The sequence below is a fragment of the Xyrauchen texanus genome, chromosome 16, assembly GCF_025860055.1.
Source record: "Xyrauchen texanus isolate HMW12.3.18 chromosome 16, RBS_HiC_50CHRs, whole genome shotgun sequence".
Classification (NCBI taxonomy): Eukaryota; Metazoa; Chordata; class Actinopteri; order Cypriniformes; family Catostomidae; genus Xyrauchen; species Xyrauchen texanus.
The window spans coordinates 3,056,959-3,083,664 of record NC_068291.1 but is presented as its reverse complement, the minus strand read 5'-3'; the positions used below and the strand labels follow the sequence as shown (position 1 = coordinate 3,083,664).

At 37.2% G+C, this 26,706-nt stretch overlaps 1 protein-coding gene across 4 annotated transcripts in view; it reads right to left on the bottom strand.

Moving 5' to 3' along the window:
• fermt2 (FERM domain containing kindlin 2) overlaps positions 1 to 26,706 on the bottom strand; it is an 83,180-nt gene that overhangs the window by 18,702 nt on the left and 37,772 nt on the right. For 2 of the 4 annotated variants that reach the window (XM_052145275.1, XM_052145276.1), the window contains exons 3-8: positions 26,350 to 26,583; positions 13,889 to 14,017; positions 8,093 to 8,125; positions 3,776 to 4,001; positions 3,597 to 3,699; positions 1,023 to 1,130 (exon numbers count right to left, since the gene is read on the bottom strand). In XM_052145275.1, the coding sequence (XP_052001235.1) occupies positions 1,023 to 1,130; positions 3,597 to 3,699; positions 3,776 to 4,001; positions 8,093 to 8,125; positions 13,889 to 14,017; positions 26,350 to 26,583 (833 nt within the window). The remainder of the gene's footprint in view (positions 1 to 1,022; positions 1,131 to 3,596; positions 3,700 to 3,775; positions 4,002 to 8,092; positions 8,126 to 13,888; positions 14,018 to 26,349; positions 26,584 to 26,706) is intronic. The other 2 variants (XM_052145277.1, XM_052145278.1) reach the window with 1 other exon arrangement.

Sequence of the window (26,706 nt, the reverse complement as noted above, 5' to 3'; positions counted from 1 at the left end):
TCATTTAATAAAGTTATATTTTTTGGCAGGGCAAGTATAATCGAATCCTTCCCATTGAGCCCTGAACAGCACTCTTGCTCTTGTGATATTGCGTAAGTGAGTACATTAATTCTATATTTTAATTTTGTGTGTTGCTACAATGAGTCTAAATCTTTGTTGACACTTCCTGCCTCAGTTAAAAGCCTGTGACTCAATAGCACCAATTAAAACTGGTTGTCAAATTATATTTATACAACGATCCCCTTGGTACCAGAGTCAACAGCTGGCTTGAGCAATTATTGCATATTTCACTCATGCATAGCTCTACTTTCAAATAGATGAGAAAGACGTGTTCATGTCCCCATCTCTATGCTCAGACAAAACCGGTTAGTGAGTGAATGACGTACGGCTTTCTCCAAGCAGTTAAAAATGGCTAGAATTCTAGATGGCCGATCGCTAAAGTTAGACATGCTGATGCTTGGAAGTGATGAGCTCTTCTACCCAGCAACACGGTCCAGAGGTGACACACACAACGTGGTGTGGAATGACAGGCAGGGACAGAGCAACTAATTTAAACTCACTGTACATAAACAGTGAAAAACGACACCCCCAATATGTCTCCACAAATCCTGAGCCTGAGAAACCAACACCTCATCGGAGCTCAAGAGAAGAGCAAACACTGGGTGGTCCTCAGCGTCCCGCCCCCTCTATATATACATGACGTGAAGACAGTGTGGCGTCCTGAGGTGTTGTCACTCCACATTTATGAGGGTCAAAAATAGAAGGGTCACCCTGGGCCAAGGGGGCAGTGAAAACAAACGTGCATATCCTCCAATGTTGCGTACAAATGCAGCCAAACTTCTGCACACTGCTGATGCTGCAGAGTCAAAGTCCAGGCACAGAGCCCATTCAAACCGATAACAGGGCAAGAGGAACCAAGTGAAGACTGCAAGCTGTCACAGCACCGACTTACACAGCAATACTAACAGACAGTAAATTCACATAAATTCTGCAACAGTTCTGACGCACACAGAATTGTATACCTGCAGGGCGGCAAACATCATCATCTCCTCCTCGGTGCATTCAATCTCCTCCAGTAAGATGGCCCACTTCGCCTGCTCATATAGCTGGTTCACCCTGATGGCATCATACTGTAGGGGTCAAGAGAGTTTAAAAACACAAAACCTTTAGATGTGCTCTATCCAGAAAACAAAAAAAAGCTAAACTCTCCTTACAGAGTAATTTACCAATTCCTTGCAATGATATCAAAATGAACAGAAATAAAAGTAATCATATTATATACAGTATATGGGTGTTTCTTCAACTTTGGGCAGTTTCTGACCTGTGAATTTCTAGAAAGTCATTTTAAAGAAAAATTAAATGTCCAACAGTGCATCTAAACTTACAACAGGAGATTTATATATTTGTTTGGAAATTCATAAAAATTCCCACCATAGTCTTATTTTCAGCAGATCTCAAATTCTGTATTTTGTTCAATAGAATTCAGTGCTGGAAATTATGCTGATGGAAATGACATTTTTAACATTTTTTAAATAAAATTGCTGACTCCTTTGACTTGTTAAGGCACATTATTTTGACTTTACAAAGCCAGGGTTTTTCCAAAATTATGAACTGTAACTAACTAGAGGAGCTATATTCACCAAACTTGGCACAGACCTCAAGACTGCTGTGACTCGGGTTGCTATGATTTTACTTATCAGAATAATGGTTTTGGTACAGTCAAAAATATGAAAAATCAGACTGGATGGAACATTCAAATGGGCCAAGACTATTCAAACTCCAACTGACAAAAAATTTAAATGTACTGTAAACAAACTCACACAAGGCCTTTAATCTCCATTACACCTCGTCCTAACCAGACATGACATGATAAGATTCCAGCGACAAGCTATCTGCCTGTCCACACCAGACACCACCATGATATTCATACAGCAATACATACAGAAATCAGAGCAATCACAGACGGACCAGTGTTGAACATGTGTTTTGAACATGATCAGTGGATTGAACATTTTCTTATTTTCTCACTGAACAGGCATGTGATCGGCCTTCTTTGAAAAGTAGCCTACTTGAACAAGCAGTGTAAAAAAAAAATATTTGGAAAATATAGGCATACATAGCGTACAACAACCATTTACTGCTTACTCAAACCACACATTTGTTTGGAGCAAAATTAACGTCAAGGTGGTCCGGTGACAGCTAAGACCTGACTCACCTGCGTTGCGAACCCCATTATAATCAATGATGCTGTCAACACTGGAAGCGTCCGCTGAAGCGTGTCACACCGACAATAAACGGATACCCCGTCTATATTTCGCTGCACGTGCTGGGGCTTCTGCCAGCAAGTCAAATGGACCACCTTAGAACGTTTGCTTTGAAGCGTCCACTGCAGACAGCCTCAATGCACCCAGAGTAGACAGGTGAGGCGATTAACCCCCGAACATGAAAATGTCCACTCACAAGTGACACAAAAACGTTGTAGGCATACAGAGGTTTAAAGAGGACTAAAGTGTAAAAACAACCATAGTAACTTGCCATCCAACGTTTTGCAACTCTGCTCTGATATTTACCTCAAATAATTTCTCTCAAGCATGCTCTTCAATGACACTTTAACATTTTGAAAAAACTTTACATTGGGCAAAATTGTTTGGTGTGGTGGAAATGACGCCACATCTGCAGAACAGTCGTTATTTTTGAAAAATGTAAAGAAACAAAACATAGTATACAAAACATTTATTTCACTCTTTTTTATATAGATAATTAGCATTTTCATAGTTTAATATTTGAAGTCTGGATCAGGTACAAGGCTAAAACAGTCAAATCTATACATAAAAGGCATTTGACAGTACCAAAAATAAATGATAAAGGCCTGGTAATAAGTATCAACCTCTGTGACATTAAATTGCCTGAAGATGAAGAATCGCCCATATATTATGTTTAACAAACATCATCTTAAATGACACAATTCAAATATTCAAAGGACTAAGAGAACAATGATGTAGAAATGATTGGCAAGGTGTTATTGAAGTGGCTTTTTGGAGTTTAAAAAAATAAAAGCTTTCATTTCAAATAGTTTATCTTAAAATATTATTTGTTGTGTGTTGTTACCATATGATTTCAATAACAGACAGCCGATTCACAAAGTTTTCTAGAACCAAAAGAAGTCCTAATTTAATTTATGACTATTTTCCACCGTCTTTCTGACTTACCGTAGCTGCAGTGCCTTTTTTGGATTGACAGACTTTACCAGTTTACTCTTATCATTAGTTGTTCTTGTTTTCAGAATAATAGTAACTATTCTTTATTCTCCTAATAACTGAGAGAGGCAGGCAAAGTTTATGAACACTGAATAAGCAGTGCTCCAAAATTCACAACAAGTCATTTGAAAAGTCATTGATAAATGGTCATTTTGAAACTGGGGAAGAAGTTTTGAAAGTCACTGTGCATTTTCATAGTACAATTCATCTTTCATTACAAATTAAAAAATTACATTTGTCATGATATGACCCTGTTAACTTATACAACAATGAAATGCATGATAATAAGAGCTGTTTACATACCATCAGCTCGTTAGTCAAATGGTAAAACACACTGACCTTTGGGTTGAGGTCAAAGAAGCTGTGATACTTGAACCGCAGTAGAAGAACCTCGTTCTCCTTCACATCCTGTTCCATCAGTGATCTGGAGGAGTCCAGCCACCTTCACAAACATATTCAGCAGATTATAAGTAAGAGTTCCTCAATCATGGAGCATTCAGATCAGGTCTCATACTTACCCCTGGTTGATCTTGGCTTTGTCCAGGAGGGATTGAGGTTTGTAGAGTTTCACCAAAATATCAGGTGAGGCGATGGGCTGGCTAACAGCGAGGATGCTGGGATTGCCCTCTGACAGCGGACTATCTCCAAACCAAGCTGTGGTTGGTGACAAAGGACTGCCATCCCGAGAGTCGTAAGTAGGGGTCATTGTCTTGCTGTAAAGTCCAGGACTGGAATAGATGCTACCTGAAATGAAAGACATCCATTAGTAATCAGCTAACAAGGCCACAGCACAATCTACATGAAAAGCAAGAGGTAGAGATGGGCGGTATGATGGTACCATGCAACAGTACAAATGTGTCAACTGGTAGAGATTGAGTTATACTGGTAATTCTGTAGCGTTTCTGCAGTGCAATTTAACAAATCATCCTTTTCCAATTATATTGGGAGCAATTAAATTTTATAGACCCAATGTAACTGTAGCCGTTTATGGTTGCCAGGCAACATCTCATCTTGCCTAATTATTATACAGTAGACTTTAACTGAAGTATTTATATTAGCTTTGAGCATGGCTAATTTTGAAAAAGTATTTAGGGGCTTCCATGACTGGAGTCAGCATTACCAAAACATTAAGATCTATGGAGTGAAGTGATCGCTCCAGCGTTATCTCCAGTGCCACGTTACACTTCCATCAAGCATTTATTACTCAAAGACATCATTAGTGATGTAAACACGTGTACGAAACTCACTACCAAGTTGGACCTGTCAGAACCAAAGAGATATTGAATGTTTTATAATTTAGTTTTATTCAATAATATTTACATTATCGTAAGAACATCCTAAGACCTTCAAGTGAACGAGTCATACAGGAGTTATTACTCCTGTAATGAATGTACCAAAGTAATTGACTTTTCTCCAAATACATGTTTTCAATGTTTATTAGATACCCACAGCGGTGCTGCCTGCCAACCCGTAAATTCGCCCTTCTCTCACACTGTCTGCAATGCTTGTTGTGTGGTGGACAAAGCGATGCATGACAAAGATGTTGGCACTCCAGCGCGAATCTTGTAGAAGCTGCTTTACATTTTTAAAAATGTTGCTTTTAACTTGTGTTACATAACTCGTGTAGCTTTTTGCACTGATGCTAAACTGGATTGTCAAAGAATAGTTGAATGGTGTATATATATATATATATATATATATATAAAAGTTGTGGTTGAATTTCCAGGAAAAAAAGAAAGAAACAACAAAACTGTTTTGTTATACATCCTATTACTATGATTCAATATTATTCATAAGATTTTGGTCACACCGCCCACCCCTAGCCAGATGATATACCTTCAAATTCCAGTGAGTGAACATCACCATAAATAACATACATTAAATGAATTTACATGACTGCACATCCCTGACCAAAGCAGCATGCAGATGCACACTACAACACTGAATAGGGCACAAAACAGAAGCCAGCACAACCAGCAAAATGAGGGGTTCTGAGGTGCTCAATATTTTGATAAACCCAGTGATTCAGGAGCGTTACATCAGCAGTGCACCATTTAAGCTGTTATTACAGCAGATCATTAACACATTCAGTTCATTAGTGCAGGGTCAGTCATTAAATTACTTCAGTTATTGCCTACAGAACAACTGAAAAGCGTTTTGTTCCTCTCTTTTAGTTAGCCTATTACAAATGGTCCTGGATACTGTTTGCCAATACAGCGTTCCGGCCGTATTAAAATAACCAATATAGTAACAGCTATGACACAACACCTGTTCACCTTGTTACTATGGATATAACTGTCCGTACACAGAGATACCAACTATTTACCAAAGCTTACAAGTTAGGGACTAGATTTAAACATAAATTTGCTTTTTTTTTTTAATGCATGTTGTATTATGTATTAACCACTTAAGGTTGTGTTTTTTTGAAAAAATAGTGGCAGTTGAAGGGGTTGCACTTAAATTTGTGTGACTATATTCATAATATAGCAATACATCTTACTTTATTGTTTAAGTATCCATCAGTACAATTTATGTTTAAGTTATTGTAAAAAAAACAACAACAAATGATTTGTAAATACTATACTATTATATACTAGGGCTGCAAAAGTTTATGCGTTAACTTATGAGATTACCTTTTATGGCCATAAATATTTAATTAACTAATTTTTTGAATTGATTTTACTGATACAAAAAGGCCTCATTAAACGTCTAATTTTTTATCAACCGAATCCAGATGAGACTTTAAATTATATACATTTTTCAATCTTTATATGAGAAAATTTAATTTCTCATTTAAGGACATTTTTATCTTGTTTTCTTTCATTAAAAGAGAAAGTGTACACACTAGATTTAGAAAGAATCGAATAGACATTTAGAAATACACGTTTACATTTTGCATTAACTTGAATTTCATATTACAATTGCTTTAATGTGGCCATTCATTAATGTTGGTACTTTGAAGTTCATCAAAATTTAAAATTCAATGCAACCAGAAACTCACTGTTTTATTGCTTATTCACCGTCACAAACCAAAAAAATGACATGGTTACCCTACACATTCTTCTGTAACCACTCAAGCGACCAATCAGGTGTAAGAAGACAAAAGCTACAGGCAATCTCATTTATACAGCCACAATCATGGAGAGGTACAGGAAGTGCTTGAAGTTGTAGAGGTCATGAGAAAAGAGAGAGGGCTGAAGAAGACATGAGGGAAGGGCTTTCTCAGAAACTCAGGAAAAGGTCATTGGAGGGTTTTCCGCTCCCATCAGGGAACTGAGGCGACCTGACGGTCAGCAGGGTTAGGATGTTTACACTCTATGCACTATTTGAGAGTGTTCAAATAACTTCTAAACCACAAAGACTCATCAGATTAAAGCTCTAGTTCACGCTCGTGTTTGTAGGCACGTGCAAAAAACTGATTGAATGATTATGGAAGCACTGACTATTTTATTTGCCAAATATCAAAATAATTTAATCTTATAACATCTTATAACTGTCTAATGAAATGGTCGAGGGGGTGAGAAAGAGTGAAAAATAAATGGAGACAAATGCTTCAATGAAGGGGAATAAGAACTTTAAACATCTACGACAGCCTCTGCAGCCTCCTGAACATTGATGTGGATAGATTGATTTTGTTCCTCACGTCATGGCAAAAGTGTGAATGGTTGCTGAACGTTGACATATTTATTTAAAATATTACATATTTATACAAAAAGCTTTCCAAACTGCATATTTATAATCATTTCCAAAATGCTTTTTTCTTTAAGTTAATTCTGATTCTTCATCCTTTGGTGTTTAAAGGCAGTTAAAAATACCAATATAAGAAAATAAATCTAATTTCCGTTTTCTCTCTCTACTCTCTTTCTATCTGCATTTAATTTAATAGTTGAGACAGGCTTGTTGGCGAATCAGAAACATCTATTTGTGATGTCACTGCTTCCACTTGTTAGTAATTATTGACTGTTTACGGTAGTCTTCCATTGTGATGAAAATGTACCTTGAAAAAGGCTAGAAAAAGTTAGAAATGGTGGTCGATAAATAAGGTTGCTTTTTGAGTTCTGCTGTTATCTTTTTTCCTCTTAACGAGACCAACAAGTGGCTGTCTTACGATCGACTGGTCTATCGCAACCTACATAATGAGCACCCCTGACATACTGTCAAATATGTATCTAGTGGTTAACAATCAATGTCAGCATCGTTCAAATGAAGATCACAATTAAATCAGAAAAAAAAAAATAATTCCCCTCAGCCCTAAATAATATTTGTTAATAATATATTATTAGTTAATTCTAATTCTTCATCCTTTGGTGTTTAAAGGCAGTTACAAATATTCAATGCGTTCAAGCCCTGATGTGGCGACAGCTAAACGCACCTGACACAAATCTTACATTTTATTAGTCTGTGAGGTTTAATTGCAGGGCTGAAAAGAAAAATAAACACCACAACAACAATAAATTCATAGGAATCTATCGTTTCTATTCAATGCATGTTGTCTCATGGCGAGTTATTGCACAAACAAAAAACATTTCGTGTGAAAGGGACTTTATGGTCCAGCTAATTTTCAGAAAGATGCCTTGACCTGATAATTCATTTCTAGTTTTATGGATTTTAGGGCAAAGCTTGAGAGTTAAACAAGTGAATCTGTGAACAGATTATTGGTATGGGAACGCATCTCATGACCCTCATCAGCTGAAGTCTTACTGTAGCACACAGTCAGGTGACCAGAGGCAGGGATTTCCTCCTGTCAGCAGGGGTCAGGTGACTGCTTCAGCTGTTGTAAGGGGAGGGGAATGAAGCAATGCAGGAAAACAAAAAGTCAAAACAGTCAGCCTTACCTTTCACCGGTCCAATGTATATAATCTCAGAGGCTTGAGGAACAGGAAGAAATGGAGAGGAAAAGAAGAAAACAAAGAGAGAAGTAACAAAGATTTAAAGGACAGATTAAAGAGATTAACAGATCGGAGGAAAGGAAAGAGTTAAAGAACATGCAAAAAAAGACGATAGATGTAGGGTGGGCAATATAACATAAAATAGACATTTAACCATATTGAACATTCATCACAAAATATGTTTGTTTGGAAAATAGGATAATTATTTTCCCTTTCAGATGTACCATACATTTTTACACAAAAAAGAAATGAAGGGAAAGGAAAAATACATTTTAATTATTTTAAAGTATATGCACTAATATAACAATACACAGAAATAAAAAAAATTGTCCTATACTTTAAGTTTAAATGACAGATGCTTTTAAAATATCTCTCTCTTAACGCTTTCATGAAAGATCACAAAATTATTCTAATGGCAAGCTTTTTAGGAAACTTATTGGCTAAAAATAAAAGCACATTAAAATCATTGCAATATTCACAATGGTGCTTAATATTATTAGGGCTGGGAATCGACAGATTGACCAATTTGATTCTGATTCACAAGCTCACAATTCCTTTCCATTCCATTCCAATTGTGATTTCATTTGACTCCAATTAATTCCATTCTAGTCCATTTTGCTTACTTATAAAAGCAATTTGACGATTATCAATACCAATTCAATACCAGAACAAAATACTAAATCTTTGAAAACAGCTCTAATTATTCAAGACTTAAGCTTCTATGGTTTTCCAGTCCAGACCAGAGAGTGGTTTCCTCGTTTTCTAGTTATAGTTGTTTGATTAATATTAAAGACATACTAGAAAATAGAGGTCGATTGGATAGTGGATTTTGCCGACACTGATAACTAAGGTGGTGGAAAAGGCCAATAACTGATTAATCGGCCGATAGTTTTTAAATTAGATTTAAAGAATAATAAAAAATAAAAAAAACGTCTTAGTCTTTCCTTACAATGGTTACAGACATAGAGGCTACAAGAGTCCAAAAATGAATAAAATGTTATTGTGCAGTTTATTGTGCAACCAAAATCCCAATAATAACCAGAAAAAATGAACATTTGGTGCATAATGCGGGACGTTTAACTGTAAACAAATCAAGACACACAAGGGGCTCTTATTTTGAAATGTCGGAGACTTGGCTCTGTTACAATGCTCTCTCTCTCTCTCTCTCTATATATAGGCTGTATTTTTCTCTTCTTTACTCCAAGTCCTTTATTTTGTTTTACTGTTTTACATACAATTTAAGACATAAAATGTAATTTTAATGTAAACTGTCATTTAAGTGTATTTTAGCATGCACACATAAGCCGCCTGTCAGTCGGGTAAACGGCATGTGCGTACCAACGTGAGAAAATAAAAAGTGATCTTTAAGATTTTTGTCATTTGCATTTTCTCTCTCTACTCTCTTTCTATCTGCATTTAATTTAATAGTTGAGACAGGCTTGTTGGCGAATCAGAAACATCTATTTGTGATGTCACTGCTTCCACTTGTTAGTAATTATTGACTGTTTACGGTAGTCTTCCATTGTGATGAAAATGTACCTTGAAAAAGGCTAGAAAACGTTAGAAATGGTGGTCGATAAATAAGGTTGCTTTTTGAGTTCTGCTGTTATCTTTTTTCCTCTTAACGAGACCAACAAGTGGCTGTCTTACGATCGACTGGTCTATCGCAACCTACATAATGAGCACCCCTGGCATACTGTCAAATATGTATCTAGTGGTTAAGAATCAATGTCAGCATCGTTCAAATGAAGATCACAATTAAATCAGAAAAATATATTTTTTCCCCAGCCCTAAATAATATTTGTTAATAATATATTACACAAAGTTATTATATAACACAATCATCACAAATATCTATTGTGAATATATGATACATTGCCCAGCCTTAATTATTGGTTGGCCTTAATTATTGGTTAACAATCTCAAAAAGAAAATAATTCATGTTGACAAAGACAAAGGATGTTCATAAACATACTGTACTTAATAAATGTAATTTACTTTTCATTCAGCACAAAACCCTCAGTGATGCTCAGAGAAACAGTCACAGCTGTGAAAGACATTCAGATACAGGACAGATAGAGCTCTACTTCCCCAGCAGTTCCTGACACTAGAAGATCAGTGTGGAATGGGGAAGAAACAACAATACTACAGCTTGTAAGGGTGGAGTTCCCACTCACAGCGTTATTAAAGTGATTCTAATCGAGTGTTTGGTGCCCTTTGAGAAGGGATCAAGCAGAGGTTCTTCAGCTCATTTCCTGTTGTTGGCCAATATGGCTCACAGCATCTCCTGTTCAATTCTCTCCTCCCTAAAGAGCCTTTGTGCAGTAAAACGGGCTTCTTTACAGCCCCTAAACATCATGCAGGTCTCCTGCACTATTTTAATGAGGTTTAATGCTAGTAATGAAGAAACCAATGGAGAACAAATCTCAGAAATAGTCGCACTGCTCAAGCCAATTGGCCTGCGTGTTGAGTTTATACAGGGGCCCTGGAGTCGCAGGACAATAGACCCCATTCATGTGGACCTGAGATGGAGACTGTCCTCTGTGCATCTTAAATGGATTTCAGCGCATCATGTGGGGTGCACAGCGAGGTGGCGGACGGCTCTGTTTCAAACTGGCAGCGTGACCAAATATGTACGGAATCTAACCCATCCACGTTCCAGAGTGAGAGTGAGAGAGAGCAGCGTGTCTGCAAATGATAAGCTGCTCTCAACCCACACATTTTTCATTTCAGCACTATTTCATCATAACAACCCTTTTATTTTCCTGCTCTTATACCACAGAAGCACCATTATGGAACTTCATGGCTTCCAAACCATCAAACATTGTGTCTACACTGCAAGTGAGCAACGCATTGTGACACGACAAAGCTAGAATGCTTGCTATGGCAAGCATCACTATTGCTATTGCTTATTCTAGTATAAAGCCTTGGCATGTAGTAGGGATTAGGGTTGCTTCGATACCAACATTTTGGCTTCAGTATGATGAAAAAGCATAAAAATTATGCTTTTGCTGTTTACATTTTTCTGGATTCCATGTTAAAAGTTTTAATTAAATGTTATGATCAAATTTTGTTTAATCAAATACATACTGAACAGCTTTAAATCAAATGAAAATATAATAATTTATAAATATTTATTTTTGGTAAAAATAAATAAATAAAAGTTGCACAACAGATCTTTACAGTATTAATGAAATCAATCTGATTACCTGAAGCAAAAGGCTGCCAAGGCAGAATCACAACATGCTGATATTCAGTACTAGTATTCAGCTTTTGTGATATTGCTTACAGATAATAATACAAATAATAAAACCATTTAATATTATATTATTGTTATTATGAGTATTATTGGTACTATTTTGATTATTACACTTTTATACAGTAGTAATATTTTTTGGACGAAATGTCTTCAATTTCATGTTAAATAGATCTCTCATTTCAGTGGGATTTTTATTTTGAAAGACCTTTGAAGTTCTTCCTGTTTGTGAAAGGTTCATTATATCAAGCTTCCTGTGACTCATGAGCTGAAATATCTGAGCCGCAACGGTGAAAAGGGTCATTTGAGTTCTCAGCCATTAATACAATAAACATACTTCTCTGCAGATGGATTCTATTGGACACACTGCATGAAAATCAAGCATCAGTAGTGTGTGTTGCATGTGTGTGTGTGTATACACCTACATGCCTGTTTGTGTGAAGGAGATGACAGAGCACGACAGATCCTCTCATTTATTCTGTGGTGCATAGACTTCAAATGCACCACATGTGCAATTCTGTGGTGCATGTGACTTCAAATTATTTAATTAAATGACATCCTCCTGCTGTTTACTGATCACACCAGGCCATATCAAGAAATTTTTTTGTATTATCTTTTATTTTATCTAAAAACTCACATTACATTTAGCTAATGGCAGCATACTTAAACATGGTACCAAAATTAACTAAATGATATTGTACCGTTTAAAATGTTTTCGTATCATGATATTTAGTTAGATTAATCCCTATTAGGGTTGTCACTATGTGGACAAAAAGTTAATACGATGTGAAAACCTCTGTTTTACTGAATTTTTATTTATTTAGTTAGGTTCTTTTTAAGAGGACTCAAGTGTAAACACCATCTCTTGAATAGTATTTCTATTGTCAGTAAAGCATGTTTGCCCATGACTAAAACCTTTAGTAATTAGATTTTTTTGTCCACATCGTTCAACCCTAGCATGTAAATTCATCCCGCACTGTTTGTGCTACTCAAATCATACAGCTTATTGAGGAGAGGTGTGCTATTAATCACTTTTTTAACTAGACTTGTGCTTTTTTTCTTGGAGGACAATAACTGAAACTCCCTTAAAACTACAGAACCAGATTGGGGGTTATCTTTTTTACATGGGCCAGTAAGTAACCACTCAAGTCCAAAGTATACTCTGGTTTTTCCAAGAAAACTTGGTGTCTGTGTACAGTCGAACATGGGCCTGTCAAAGTATACTTCATTTTACTGTGCGTGCATACACAGGCGATTGCCGCATACGCGTTACAACTGCTATGACATACCGGACTATTTCTCAGGAGTTTAGACACATAAAGATGTATTTATAGTCTTCCAGACTTAGGTTAAACAAATGCATGTATCTCCTAACCTCCTCACAGACATGTTTTCTTTTTTTCTTCCATTCAGTTTGGAATGCCCAATAGCCAATGCACTCCAAGTCCTCATGGTGGCATAGTGACTCACCTCAATCCGGGTGGCAGAGGACGAATCTGAGCTGCCTCCATGTATGAGACCGTTAACCCGCGCATCTTATCACGTGGCTTGTTGAGCGTGTTACCACGGAGACATAGCGCACGTGGAGGCTTCATGCTATTCTCTGCGGCATCCATGCACAACACACCACGTGCCCCACTGTGAGCCAGAACCACATTGTAGCGACCACAAGGAGGTTACCCAATGTGACTTTACCCTCCCTAGCAACCGGGACAATTTGGTTGCTTAGGATACCTGGCTGGAGTCACTCAGCACACCCTGGATTCGAACTCACGACTCCGGGGGTGGTAGTCAGCATCTTTACTCTCTGAGCTACCCAGGCCCCACAGACAAGTTCTTGATGTGCACATTCACTGTTGTCGTTTCCACATTTGTCTCCTATTGTTTACCAGTAATTATATCTTCTTCTAGTGCTTCTTTGTGACAACAACAGCTCAAATGTGAGTGTTGCCACCTTGTGGAACCACAAATTATTGCAAATAATTCCAGGCGCATGAGCATTCTGCACGTTCAAAGTCACATGGTTACAAAAATCGTGCTGTGGACTCTAAAGATGACAAAATTTGTGTCAAGCAACCTGTACACGGATGCTCAGCATTCGCATCTGACCAAAGTAACCACCTAGAAATCCTTATCAATGGCATATCAACACCTTGGCAACTATTAACTCCATTGAGTGACCGTGAGATTTGAATGGACAAAAAAACACTTTTATTTTCTTTAGAAAATGTAATTATGTGATGAAATGCAGTAGTAACATTCTAGTTTTGTTCGCTTGCAGTGCAGACACAGAGTAAGTTGTATTGATGGTATTATATTTGCATGTAACTAACAATAATGTTGAAACACAATTTTCTGATATGTCAGAGCAGATATTCATGGCTCTTTTTACCTGACGGGAACATTTACATACAGAGAAGAATTCTATACAGTTCGAAGGCACATGATTCTCAGGTGGATATGATGGTTCTGATGGTGATCTGTACCTGATCCGGGAGTGAGCAGAGGTCCTTCCAGCTCCAGTGCCTCCTCCTCGGCCTCCTCCAGCTTTTTCTTCTTCTTCTTAGGGTCGCGGGGCTTGCGCAGTAAAGAGAGCTCCTCAGGATGCCGGATGTCTGCACAAGTAGAAGAGAGACTCATTGTAATTATAGGTCAGAACAGCACTAAAGCCAGTTCAAGAAACGACCTAAGGGGGAATATTTCACAAAAAAAAAAAGCAAGAAAGCTTGATGGGGACTAAAGGCTAACATATACCATAGTCTGACGTGCACCTCTCTGAAAATGTAAACACACATCGCTTCAACACAGACAACACCAGTTGTAATTGGTCCTTTTTGTGTCCCACAGGATGATAAAAGGATATCTGGAGGTAACGTCGCATTTTCTACAAGATTATTTTAAGATCTTTGTATCATAATACATTGTATTTAAGCTAGTTTTTATCTGGAGCATCTGCTGTTTTCATGTTCTGTTTATGTTTCATTAAGTAAAAAGCAAAAATGAACAAAAAGAAATCTGTTCACAACTGTGCTCTTTATTTCCTCAGATCGATCTCTCTCTCTCTCTCTCTCTCTCCTCTCTCTCTCTCATATATATTTGGTTTGTGAGGCTCACAGTATTTGTTGAATTCCACTCGAAAACTTTCAGATATGTCCGATGTTATGACCGTATGCTTCACTGTATGGTGTACAGTAAATAATTATATTTCAAAAATTTGAAAAATAAACCACTTCTAATTTGTCAGCAAATAAAAAAGCACCTGTTAAGAGTTGTTATATTGCTTATGTGCATTACGGATGCACAATATATTGGTGGCCATACCATTATCACACATCATGACACTAAATGACGAGCAACAGAAATGCTGCTTAGTCAACTAAATAAGATGACGGCACCAGAAACTTGTGCTGAGACAGAGAGACTCCAACTTTTACAGAGAGTAAATGAAAGCACAACTTCGCTGCTGCACATCTTGGCAAACTTGATTTGGAATAGCAGACATATGAAACCACTCCAGTAGGATATTATATTTTGACACCTGTTGTATATAGTATAATTTATAGGTTCTTAATCTGTTTATATGCTTAAAAATATTTTTTTTTATATTATATTATATATTATATTATACACACACAGTATATATATATTATTTTTAAAGTGAAAATTTTTTATATTAATATTTCCTTAATTTTATAATATAATATATTACCATACAAGCCTATATAAAAGCCTAAATTAATGATGTAACTGGTCAATTTCTCATGATTTGCGTGAAGGCGTCTCAATGCCGTTATTGCAGGATAAACTATATTTTTCCGGTTTGACAGTTTTCACGACAAGCAAATATCTCTGTTAAGCTATTCAAATGAGTCTGACAGATTCACACTGACGAGTGACTCTCAAGTGAGATTAATAGTGCATTCTAGATCGATAGACTGCGCGTGTGCGCATAACATACTATAGAAATAGTAACATACTATTTCTATGATCGCACCCGTTGACGGACTGCCACTCTCATTGAACATTAGCTCAGATAGTCTTTGTTTATTTCATTCATTACATCCTTCTACACTTTATTTACCTATCTAACTGTGCTTCAGCCATTTAGAGAGCTACCATAAACCCTCTGATATTAGCCTTTCACAGATATATTGGTATATTTGTATATGTTTTCAGATATGCGCAGTTATGAAATGTTTTTTCAGAATATATAATGCAGAATACAATGCTTGTGGCAATTTAGAATTGGTGTCAAAGTAGGTTGTCTAACAGTGCGTGGTCCAACTCCATTGTTTACAGAGCTGAGCTGATGGCGGTTCTGCAGACAGTGCAGTGTTAAGCGGTGTCTTTACGGTAAGTTACTAACTAGTTTGTGAAATACATCCTGGAAAGTTAAACAATGACCCCATCATTTTCCCTTTTCAATATAACTAATATAACATTAACCATGTCCCTGACAACCATGTCACTCATGTTGATCACATCTATTTGCTATGTTAGCCAGCTATAGTTTGTCAGTGCAGTCAGTAATGTAGCAGATTGAAAGTTAACCATCAGAGCATCTTTTTGCAGCTCAACAGACAACAGTGCGGTGGTGAATTGTGTCTGTTGAGTGTTTATTTCATGCCACGCTTGGTGAGACGCAATATTGTAAAGTAAATAAATTCATAGAAACAGTATGTGCATACTCGTGTGGTCTATCTATCAAGAATGCGCTCTCAATCTCACCATAAAGTCACTCATCAGCACAAATTCGTTTGAATAGCTTAACAGAGATATTAGCTTGTCATTAAAACTTGTCATAATATGACATTATATTATAAAATTAAGAATTCTTAATATAAAAAATATTCACTATAAAAATTACATATTTTTCTTTTCATAGTGTGTTTAATGTTTGAAAATATTTTTGTATTTATAAAAATGACTTTACTTATTTTTTTATTTTTACTTGGCTAAAAATATTGGGCTTTAGATATTAGGGCTAGATTAATGAAGTATTATCATAAGCATACAATTTAAAATGGGGCAGATTCTGCATCAGGTGCATTGAAAGAAGTCTTGTGTGGTTTCATGCACTTAAGACTTGTTTCTCTCCAGTGCATAACTGCTATTTTTTATCTTCTGTAATGTATACATGTTATAAATTCAAAATCAGGCATGTATTTACATTTCACAAAACCATTTGTCCAAAAAAACAATGTTAAAGTCGTGTAGTAATCCAGCCTTTAGTCACAGAACTTGGAGCCCTAATGAGGGTGAGTAAATGCCAACAGTGTTCTCATTTTTGGGTGAACTATCCCTTTAAAAAAATTATATTACTATACAACACTTTCCATGACTGTGGGCAGCCTAGCTGAGGTATACAGCACCTTGTCTTTAGATGTCTAAAAAGGACTTAGATGTCTAAAGCAGACCAGCTATGTATATAAAAACTAAAAAAAAAAAACACCTTTTCATCAGAGGCAACATTTTCTCCAATAAGCATTTGATGATTGTTCATACAGAACACATTTTAAAACAATTGTCAGTTATTGTTGTTGACAGTTTTGGCACTGACTTGCATTTCGGGGCTACGTTCACATTAATCCAGATACATTCGAAAATGATGTTTTCGTTTTCGAAAAATGCTCTCAGTCCACACAACCATTTTGATGTTTTTTCCAAAAGTTTCCTGTCCATGCTGAAAGGTATGAAAACTCAAAAATCCCCTTACTGCGCATGCGAAAACTCGCCATTCCATGTACGGTCTGAAATACAATTGTCCTTGTGTCCCATCGCCGGACAGCAATTCAGAGTAAACTTCCTGTCGCCTTTGAAGAAATGCAAAGAAGGTAACATTTATCTTTAACAATACTATGAAAGTGAATTGCAGGCACAACAACGACGCTACAATATGGGCCGCCATCTTGATTATTTTGTGTTGAATGAATCACATGACTGCATCACATGATAACAAATACGTAATCGTTTTCAAATCTCCACTTTCCTTGTACACACTAGAACGAGAAGACAGCATTTTTAAATGTATCCACTTGGGAGAGCATTTTCGTAACGCAAAATTTTCGCTGGACAAAAACGCAGTCTCAGTGTGGAGAGAAGGCCAAAACGAAGATAAAAAGATGCGTTTTCAAATGAAAACTTATTAGTGTGGATGTGGCCTTAAGTCATTGCTAATAAAAGTATAATGGCAGGACGACTCAAACCCCCTGAATTTTCCACAGTCCTGGAAAATAGCGGGTGTGACGGAGTGTGTGAGAGTGTGTTGAAGGGGGATGGGCTTCTGAGCTTGGCAGGAACCTCTTGTTTAGTTGTGTTACTAAAGCAAAAGCATTCCAGAGGTTTTAAGAACTACCAGATGGCAGTTCTCTCACTCTCTCCACATCTGCCCTTTTACAGCCATATGCAAGCTGCCTGTAGTAGGTCAGTGGAGTGCTGGGAGCGAGCGAGCACCGCCTCTGACATTCCAATCAACAAAAAGAATATTCTTTAGCAGATGCTCCCAAATTTTGAAGCTTGTTGAGAAACCAGACATTTCATGCATATCTGACAGGCAGCTCTTGTTGGAGAGCTTTGGCACCTGCTGGAGGAATGGCCCATACAAATGTAGTCAGCACACTCTAGGAGGTGGTAAATAATAAACAGACTCAAATTTACTTGATGCATCACACGAGAAAGCAGCACTAATGAGAAGAACTCAGGCCAGTCAGAGCAACAGAACAGCTGAGAGAGAGAGAGAGATGGATATGAAGACAGTGCTGAGTCATGATATTAGCATATCTGAATGACATAATTAGACCTAATTCAAAAATTGCACTACATATCACAAGTATTCACAAACATTTAAAAGTTAAAGGGATAGTATATTCAAATTTGGTGCGGTTATTGGGTATAAGAAACTTGAGAACCAATGGCATTGGAGAAATGGAACAAATGATGACAGAATTTGTGTGTGAGCAAACTATTTTAATGTAAAAATACTTTCTGGTATACAAGCTTAATATGCTTAGTCAACTTTGAGTAAAAAATTTTGTAAGTGTAAACATTGTGACATTCGTCTGTTTGAGCATCCCATTCAGCCTGACATAACATTGACTCAACCGATGCTGTGAGTGTATTTATTGTCCGACAAATGGAAGATAACAGGAGTGTTCAGAGAAACCTGTTTGAAAACAGTTATTCTTTTTGCAATAGAGCGCAGGAGTCTGCTTCCAGAAGAAAATACCCCATTAATTATTTTTTTCATAGGCGAATTATTAACAATAATTTACAAACCTTTAAAGAAAAACCTACCGTGAGCTTCCGAGGTTGTTAATCGATGGTACATGCATCTGATGAAGCTATCGTTCCACATTATTTCAGCTTCTTTTTGTAAAAATTGCATTTAATTATGGAATTTCTGGTGAAGAAACTACACTACCCATGATCCTGAGGGGGGAAATCCACCAACCAGAGAATTGCTGCAAACAAACCACAGCAAAAGAGCTCTACAGAGCCCACCCACTCCCATGATGCACTATGAATGATGCAAACAAATTGCTCTTCCTTCACTTCAAATAGGGGTCAACCGATTTTGCAGATACCGATAACTAAGCTGGTGAAAAGGGCTGATAACAGATTAATCAGCTGGTAGTTTTTAAATTGTATTTATGAAATGGAAAAAATGAATGGGAAACATATTTACGGAATCAAGACTGGAAAAATGGGCAGGCATTGTTGCGTTTCAGGTTAAAATTTCAAAGCACTATGCCATGATAAGAACTATTTCAAAAGTTGTACATAAGTTTTGAGCTTCTAACATACTTGTTTAGATGTAATTTGACAAGAGTAATTTAATATCATTTGAGCACCATGCTGTAATCGCTTCTGATCATCTGTGATTGAGATTTATTCTAATGTGGAAATTCCAAACACATGTTTCCCTTTCAGTGGAGGAATAATTTAATCTATTTCACCACTGGCAAACTCTGACTGCTTGACTAGGTGATTTCAAATAATGAAGAAATTTACCATTTCTCTGGCAGCTGAGAGAGTGTGAGAGAGCGAGAGAGGGAGAGAGAGATGGACAGTCATTGTCTCACTACTGCCAGTTGGACTGATGTAATCTTCCTGTCTCACCATTTTCTAATGCTGTGCAACTTAGTACACTATACAGGAGTTACAGTCACCCCAAAACGTATTTAGACACTTTAAGTCACACTTAAAAATGTCTAAATGTCATTGCATTAGATGACAAAATATTAAAGTGTCATCTGAACTCAAATGGGGCAACAGCTTTTCTCAGAACTAACTTCACTTTTCTTTTTTGATTTTTAAGCAAAAAAAAAAAAAAAAAGAAAAAGTGTATTAAATCCATCAAGTTCACACAGAAGTATAACTTTTTGGGAATACTACACATACAACAACTAAAAAGCAGCAACAGAGTAATAGTGTCAATGTCCAGCTATAAAATGCAACATTAAAAATAGTTGCCGTTTTCAGTTTCCAAAAACAGAAGTATGAAATATCCCATCCACCCGATGTTACTGCATGACACATGCAGCCAGGGGCCATTTGTTTTTAATCTCTCACACAGAAAAATATTTATTGTGGCAGATGTGAAAGAATACCCCCCTTTCTGATGAGTGATAAGTGAGTTTTGTAGTGATGCCCATTTCTTTTAGTAACAAACTCAAAATAATTATGCTGGACTTTAGAAGAAGAGAAAAAGAGAAGGACAGGCAATCACAAGCAATTCAGTGGATCAAATCAATACGAGGTAGGAGGACATCTGACTTTCCCTGTTCTCTGCTGATATTGACACCGATATTAAACCTGTAAGAGCTTGTCAAGGCCTTGCTTTCTAAATATGGACACAACAAAAGGCAGCATCAGCCAGCTTGATAAGAACTGTTTATAAAACAGGATTAGGAGCAATTCAAGGGCATGATGGGTGCATGGGCAGCAATCATCTACACAATGAACAGAATCATGAATCATGATGGCTTGCAATGTGTTTAAAGGAATAGTTTACCCAAAAATTAAATGCAAATGTAAAAAATTATGTTCTTTCACATGTCATCTCAGAATTGAAAGACTTTCTTTTTTCTGCAGAAAAAAATGAAAATTTTTTGAAGAATATTTTAGCTCTGTAGGTCCTCGCAATGCAAGTGAATGATGAACAGAACTTTATATCTCCAAAAATCACATTTAGGAAACATAAAATTAATACACAAGTCTCCAGTGGTTAAATCCATATTTTCAGTAGTGATATGATAGATGTGGTTGAGAAACAGATAAAGTCCTTTTTTGCTCTAAATCTCCACTTTCACATCTGAAGGCTTTCATGTGGTGCCTGTTTAGTTTCACATTCACATCTGAAAGTGAAAGTGAAGGTGGAGATTCAGAGTAAAAAAAGCACTCGCTGTTTCCGACCCACACATATCATATCACTTCTGAAGATATGGATTTAACCATTGGAGTCGTCTTTCCTTTATGTGATTTTTGTAGATTCAAAAGGTCTGATCTCCATTCACTTGCATTTTAAGGATCTAGAGAGCTGAAATATTCCTCTAAAAATCTTTGTTTGTGCTCTGCTGAAGAAAGAAATAATTTTTGGGTGAACCGTTCCTTTAACAAACCAAAAAGACCAGCTGAAAGTGGTTGATTTAAAAAAAAAAAAAACAAAGCAAATTACTATGTAACAATGAACTTGACCCAATGAAATGTTAAAAGGGGTGTTGTTGATTTTAGTTCATGATTGTTTGCTAATTGTCATCTGATAAAATGCTCTCTATAATCAGAATGTCACCTCCCTCTAATATCATCTGCCACCAACAAACAATAATGCAAAATTGTGCCCACTGCTTATTCAGCCGTCTTGGTTCCAGAAGTATTTCTCCTATTCATTTCTTCTATACGGATTTCATAAAATCCTTAAACAAAACAAAAGTTGTACACCATGAACCAAACCAACCAGCTCTGAGGTGAATCACATCATCACAAACTTTGATTTGAAACAAAAAGTATTTGAAAAGCAGACAAAAAGACAAAGGTACAAGATTTTATACTAAATGTCTTTAGGGAATAAACTACAATCCGATGAAACATTGTGAATTATGTAATCAAATAAAAAATGATGGAAATAATAAACAATTGATTTAAAGATGTTGATTATAGATATAGAAACAATACATTGTAATATTATTGCAAAATATTAAAATATATACAAATATGTTAAGTAGTTTGACATTGTAAGAGTCTCCCAATTTGGGAGAGCAAACTGCAGAGCTCTTTTGTCGCTCTTTGTTCGTCTCGATTTTTTGATAGGTGGATCGTTTCCCTTAAGGTTTTCTTGGTGAACTACTGGACAAGTGCAAACCAACTACCAGTCTTTACCTTCAACCGTCTGCAGAATCAAGGGCTGATTAGGATGTCGAAGTTTCTACCATTCTGGCTTTGAACTTTTGCCAAGGCTTTATGACATATCCTACCTATGTCTCAATGTGTCCAGGTATTCTTTATGTAACATTCTGTTGAACTGGTCATAGGACATAAAATGAGGTTATGATAACTGCATTTCTGCACTGCATTCTGTTACACAATGTATATTTGAAAACCAAGTTTTGTTTTTGTTTAGATTTTTTACATAATTTTGACCTTGGTTGAGAGCTGACGTGCATATGGTTGGATGTTTAATAGGCTGTTCCAGTTCAGCAAACCTATGTTACAGTATTGATCACATTGTTCACACAATGCTGATGTCAGGAGTTATGCAAATGAGGAGGGAAGAGATAGATTTTAGACTTCACACGAAATTGCGTTTGATGATGTCACAGACTCTGATTATAGGGAGTAGTGTTGTCAAAAATACCGGTACTCCGGTACCAAGTCGGTACTCAAACAAAAAATTATTTACGATACCAGAATTTCTGGAGGTACCGGGGTACCGAGTACCCATGCAGAGTCGGGAACTTTCGAATGCTCACAAGATAAAGATGACGACAAGCAAAGCTGCTGCTGCGGAGCCTCAACTGAATCATGTCGAAATGAAAAGTGGAAAAAGCCAGGTTTGGAAATTCATAGTTTAGGAAAACATCATAGATCAGCAAAAACCAATTTGTAAACGCTGCTTTTGCAATTTTCTGACGAAAGGATGAAACACATCAAACTTAATAAAGCACATGAAAGACAGACACCTGGATTTATTCAAGCAAATAAAGCAGGTGAGTTTAAAAGCATATTATAATTTGCATTAGGGCTGAAACGTTTAGTCAACATTATCGGCATCGTTGAAAATACAAAATTGATGAGAAAAATGTTCGTTGTTGAATTGCCGTTTGATCTCATTTAACGTAACATGAAATCACAATAAACTGTAATGGTAACGCGTGAGAGCAGCAGTTCACATCTGATGGAGGAAGAATTACACAGATCAGTCCAGATGCACTCGAAACTTTCACAGTTTATTTTATGTAGATCCCAAAGTATTAGGGAATGATTAAAAAAAAAGTACATTCAGAAGCATTCCGTTGTGGAATAAGAGGCGGCGGAGCTCTTTAAAAAGGAAACATCCTGCGTAACATCTTAAATGCGTGCAATGAAATGCGTTATAGCTTTATTAAAGTTCAAATAATACAGAAGCAGCTCATGTTAATAACTATAAACTCAGAAACTGGTATTTCTCTGTGTGGTCGGTGCCTCTTCTATGAGTTGCGCGAATGTCCCGATCTAAGGGGGAGAGATTGAAACTGCACCCGGCTGAGAGAGACTCTGCCTCGGGGACACTCATCCCTCGAGCGTGGACGCTTAACACAGCTCGATTAGAACTTATTTAATCATAATATCTATATAAATGTCCATATGCATTTCTTATCATGAAGAAAAATGGCAAAATGCAGCTTTATTAATAAGAGAGCACTTTGCACATTAGTTTGGAAATTGTTTTTTTTTTTTCATTCTATTTTATGCTTGTTTATTTAGGTTTTGTTTTTTAGTACTTGGTAAAAATTTTAATTAAAAGTTGCAAAAGTTGAAGCAAATCTTATATAAGTGTTCAAAAATACTTTAAGCATTTATTGTTCAGTTTTGTTATAATTAAAAATTAATATATTTAAATTAAAGTGTTGCTCAATGGCATATTTCTGTTCTTAGTTCTGCTGCTAATGTTTTTTTAGACTTGTTTAGTAACCTGTTTTTGTGTTTTGCTTTGGTACCGAAAATGGTATCGAGTACCGTGAAACTTCACTGGTATTTGTTCCGACTACTGAAATGTTGGTACCGTGACAACACTAATAGGGATGGGTGTTAGCAGTCTCATATATTTGCTTTTATCTATTTGATTAATTATACTATTTGTGATACACAGCATATGTGTGGCAGCGGGGGCGTGGTCAAGCGCCCGTCTGGGAAAGCGGTAAGGGCGCTTACACCTGAGCTAAATTATGCCTAACACCTGTCTCTAATTCCAGTGAGCACGAGGAGAGCGGCATAAAAGCAGACTCCGAGCCTCCAGTCGAGAGAGAGAGCCCAAAAAGCAACTCAGTGTGCCATATGTTTGAGTCTGTGCTATTTGTAAGACAGCAATTAAAAAGCCTACCTTCAGTGATTTGAACCCCGTTTCCTGTGTCCTCCTTGACCATCCTTCCTGTAACGTTGCTACAATATGACATATAAATCTGCCAAATTTGAAATATTCTCTATTATATTCATTGTGCTTACACGATCAGTGCCACCCCCCTGGAATCTCTACAGTTTAATATTTTAATAGCCACGGATGTTAAAAGTACCCACAGAGTGTTAACTCAATTCGGCACCTGTTGCTGTTTGACTACAGCCGACGGCTTTCAAACAATCACATGTCTGCGCATGCTCTAGTGCGCTCATGTCTCATGTTGAATGCATCTGCGTGTGTGAACCACCACATGCGTTTCTTAGTCAAAAATGCCCCTCTTGACGCAATATTAATGTAAACAAGGCCATTAATTTATCATGTCAGTGTGAGCAGACAAAACAAAAATCTCAAAACAATGGAACTATGCGATGCGTAAATGCAGCCTAATGACCTTCTGCTCTCTGTTACAGGCCTTTCATTAATATTAATCAAACACCAATATTGACAAGAAAAACTGCACACTATAAAGAGGTATAGTTTAAAACATTCTGGGAACCACTGGATAAGACAATGTATAAAAATACGATTATGTCTTTCAATATTACTGGGCTAAATGGGCCGAAGAAGAAAGCCACATTTCATTACTATTTGCATAGGAAAGCCGTTGAAATAGTGATTCTACAGAGTGTATGCCTCCTCTAGTGACAATAACACAATCAAGGGAACTGTGCACTCAATATTGTTGATATTTGGGCCACACAAAACCCCAGCAGCAGAAATTACACTTTTTTTCTCTACACGTCACCATTGGGAATTATTTACTTCATACACCAGAACCATACAACAATAAATCCAACCATTCTTTCTGATCACAATACTCTTTTGAACAACTTTGAATGTAGTCCATTATTTGGACTACATTCAACTTTCTGTTTCAATAGGAAATATGACAACAAAGGGAAAAATAATTGTGTTCGTCAAACCGCTTCACATGGTCTTCAAACTGCCACTGTATAGGCGGATCTTTTGTGACGTCATTGTTTATGTTTGTCGCGTTGCATCATGGGAATCGTGTGGCAGGAAACACCGCTAGATACCTGTAATTTGATTGTTTTGCACGTTTGGAGGAGGATTTAGAGAAGAGGATGGTTCACTCTTGCTGTGTGGTCGATTGTACGGCTCGTTGGGGGCCTGATAAAAAGTTTTTCCGAATTCCCTCCGAAAAGGATCGCGAAAAACGAAAGAAATGGTTGCGTGCAATTACGCGATTGAACCTAGTACATGCAGCATTTGTAAGTCCTATCCTGACAGCTGCTTCTACTTTAAACATTAAAGCTGCTACATGACTGCATGTTTCTCCAAGACTGGATTTGAAAGAAGGAGAAATGTGTAAGCTGTGATATACAATTTTTCACCATAGTACAGACGCCATTGAAAGTCTCACACTGAACACAATTGAATTGGTACAACAGTCACTACATTTTCAATAAATAAATAAGAACACTGATCAATGAAGACTTACCCGGCTTTGCAGTCGCAGTGAGCAGTGATTATTTCGCCGTTCTCTTTGGCGATCACCCACGGGAGATGCGAATCACGCTGTGACTCTGCTTGGCCAGGTCTAACCTCTGCTTTTAGCACGATCACTGCTTTCTGTTTGGCAGAAAAGATCGCCCAACTTTTCGAGAAACAAAATAATCATAGGCCTCCAGACTTTTGAAAGCCTTTAATCTTTCATGAGTGAAGGGTCCAGGGGTTTCTATTAAATAAGAATAAATGTCTCCCCAGCAGATTGGTGGCCAAGACACGGGCGAGTCGGACCAACGTTTTTTGTCATCCCAGATCTCATATGGGCTTTGAATAACTTCGATTTTGTCACCAATACAAATTTTGAGCTTCTCTCCAAACCTCCTCCGGTCTTCAGATGTTAAAATGCTTATATATTGTGGATTTCGCCCGCTAACTCTCTTGAAAGTGCTCGTCGCGTCTTTACAGCCCGCCATACTGTTTGTTTTGTTGCCACACAACCACTCGCGCATGCGTACAAAGGCGCATGCGTACAAAGATGTCAACAAAGATCCTCCTATTCTGATTTAGCACCAGCTCCACACCTGAATCCTATGTCTGCTCTCAGCATTACAGGGCTAATGTGCAGTAAGGTATAGCAAAATAAAACAATTATCTTAAAGTACAAGGGCTCAAAACATATTTTTCTTCATGACCAGCAAACGCAGGCTGACATAAAGGGCTTTAATAACATTTCTGCTTATAGCTGGGAAACCATTTGCCAGGCATCTGAGGCTAATTGTGTTAAGACAGAAAGCAGTGTAATATTTTCAGGAAGGCAGCACTCACTGAAGGTTTTGCAGATGTCGGACACGGCCTTGAAGACGCGGTCAGAGAAGTTTACTTTCACCCTCATGTGTTTCATGTTTGGCAGCTGCAGGCGCAACAGCTTGTGCTGTGGCGTGAAGAGCAGCCTGGCATCAGCCTGAATGCCATATTTATCAAGTGTCCAATGGGTCTTTAGCAGCCAGGTCTTCTTCTTTTCCCACCACAGAGCGTGATCTGACCAGTCCTTCTTTACATCTGAACAGAGATACAAAGAGACAAACATGACAAGGTTAGAAATTATGATGACAAATAGTGCTGGGGTGGTGTGAGCAAAGGTGTCACAGTACGAGTATATTATTTCATGATAATGGTATTTCA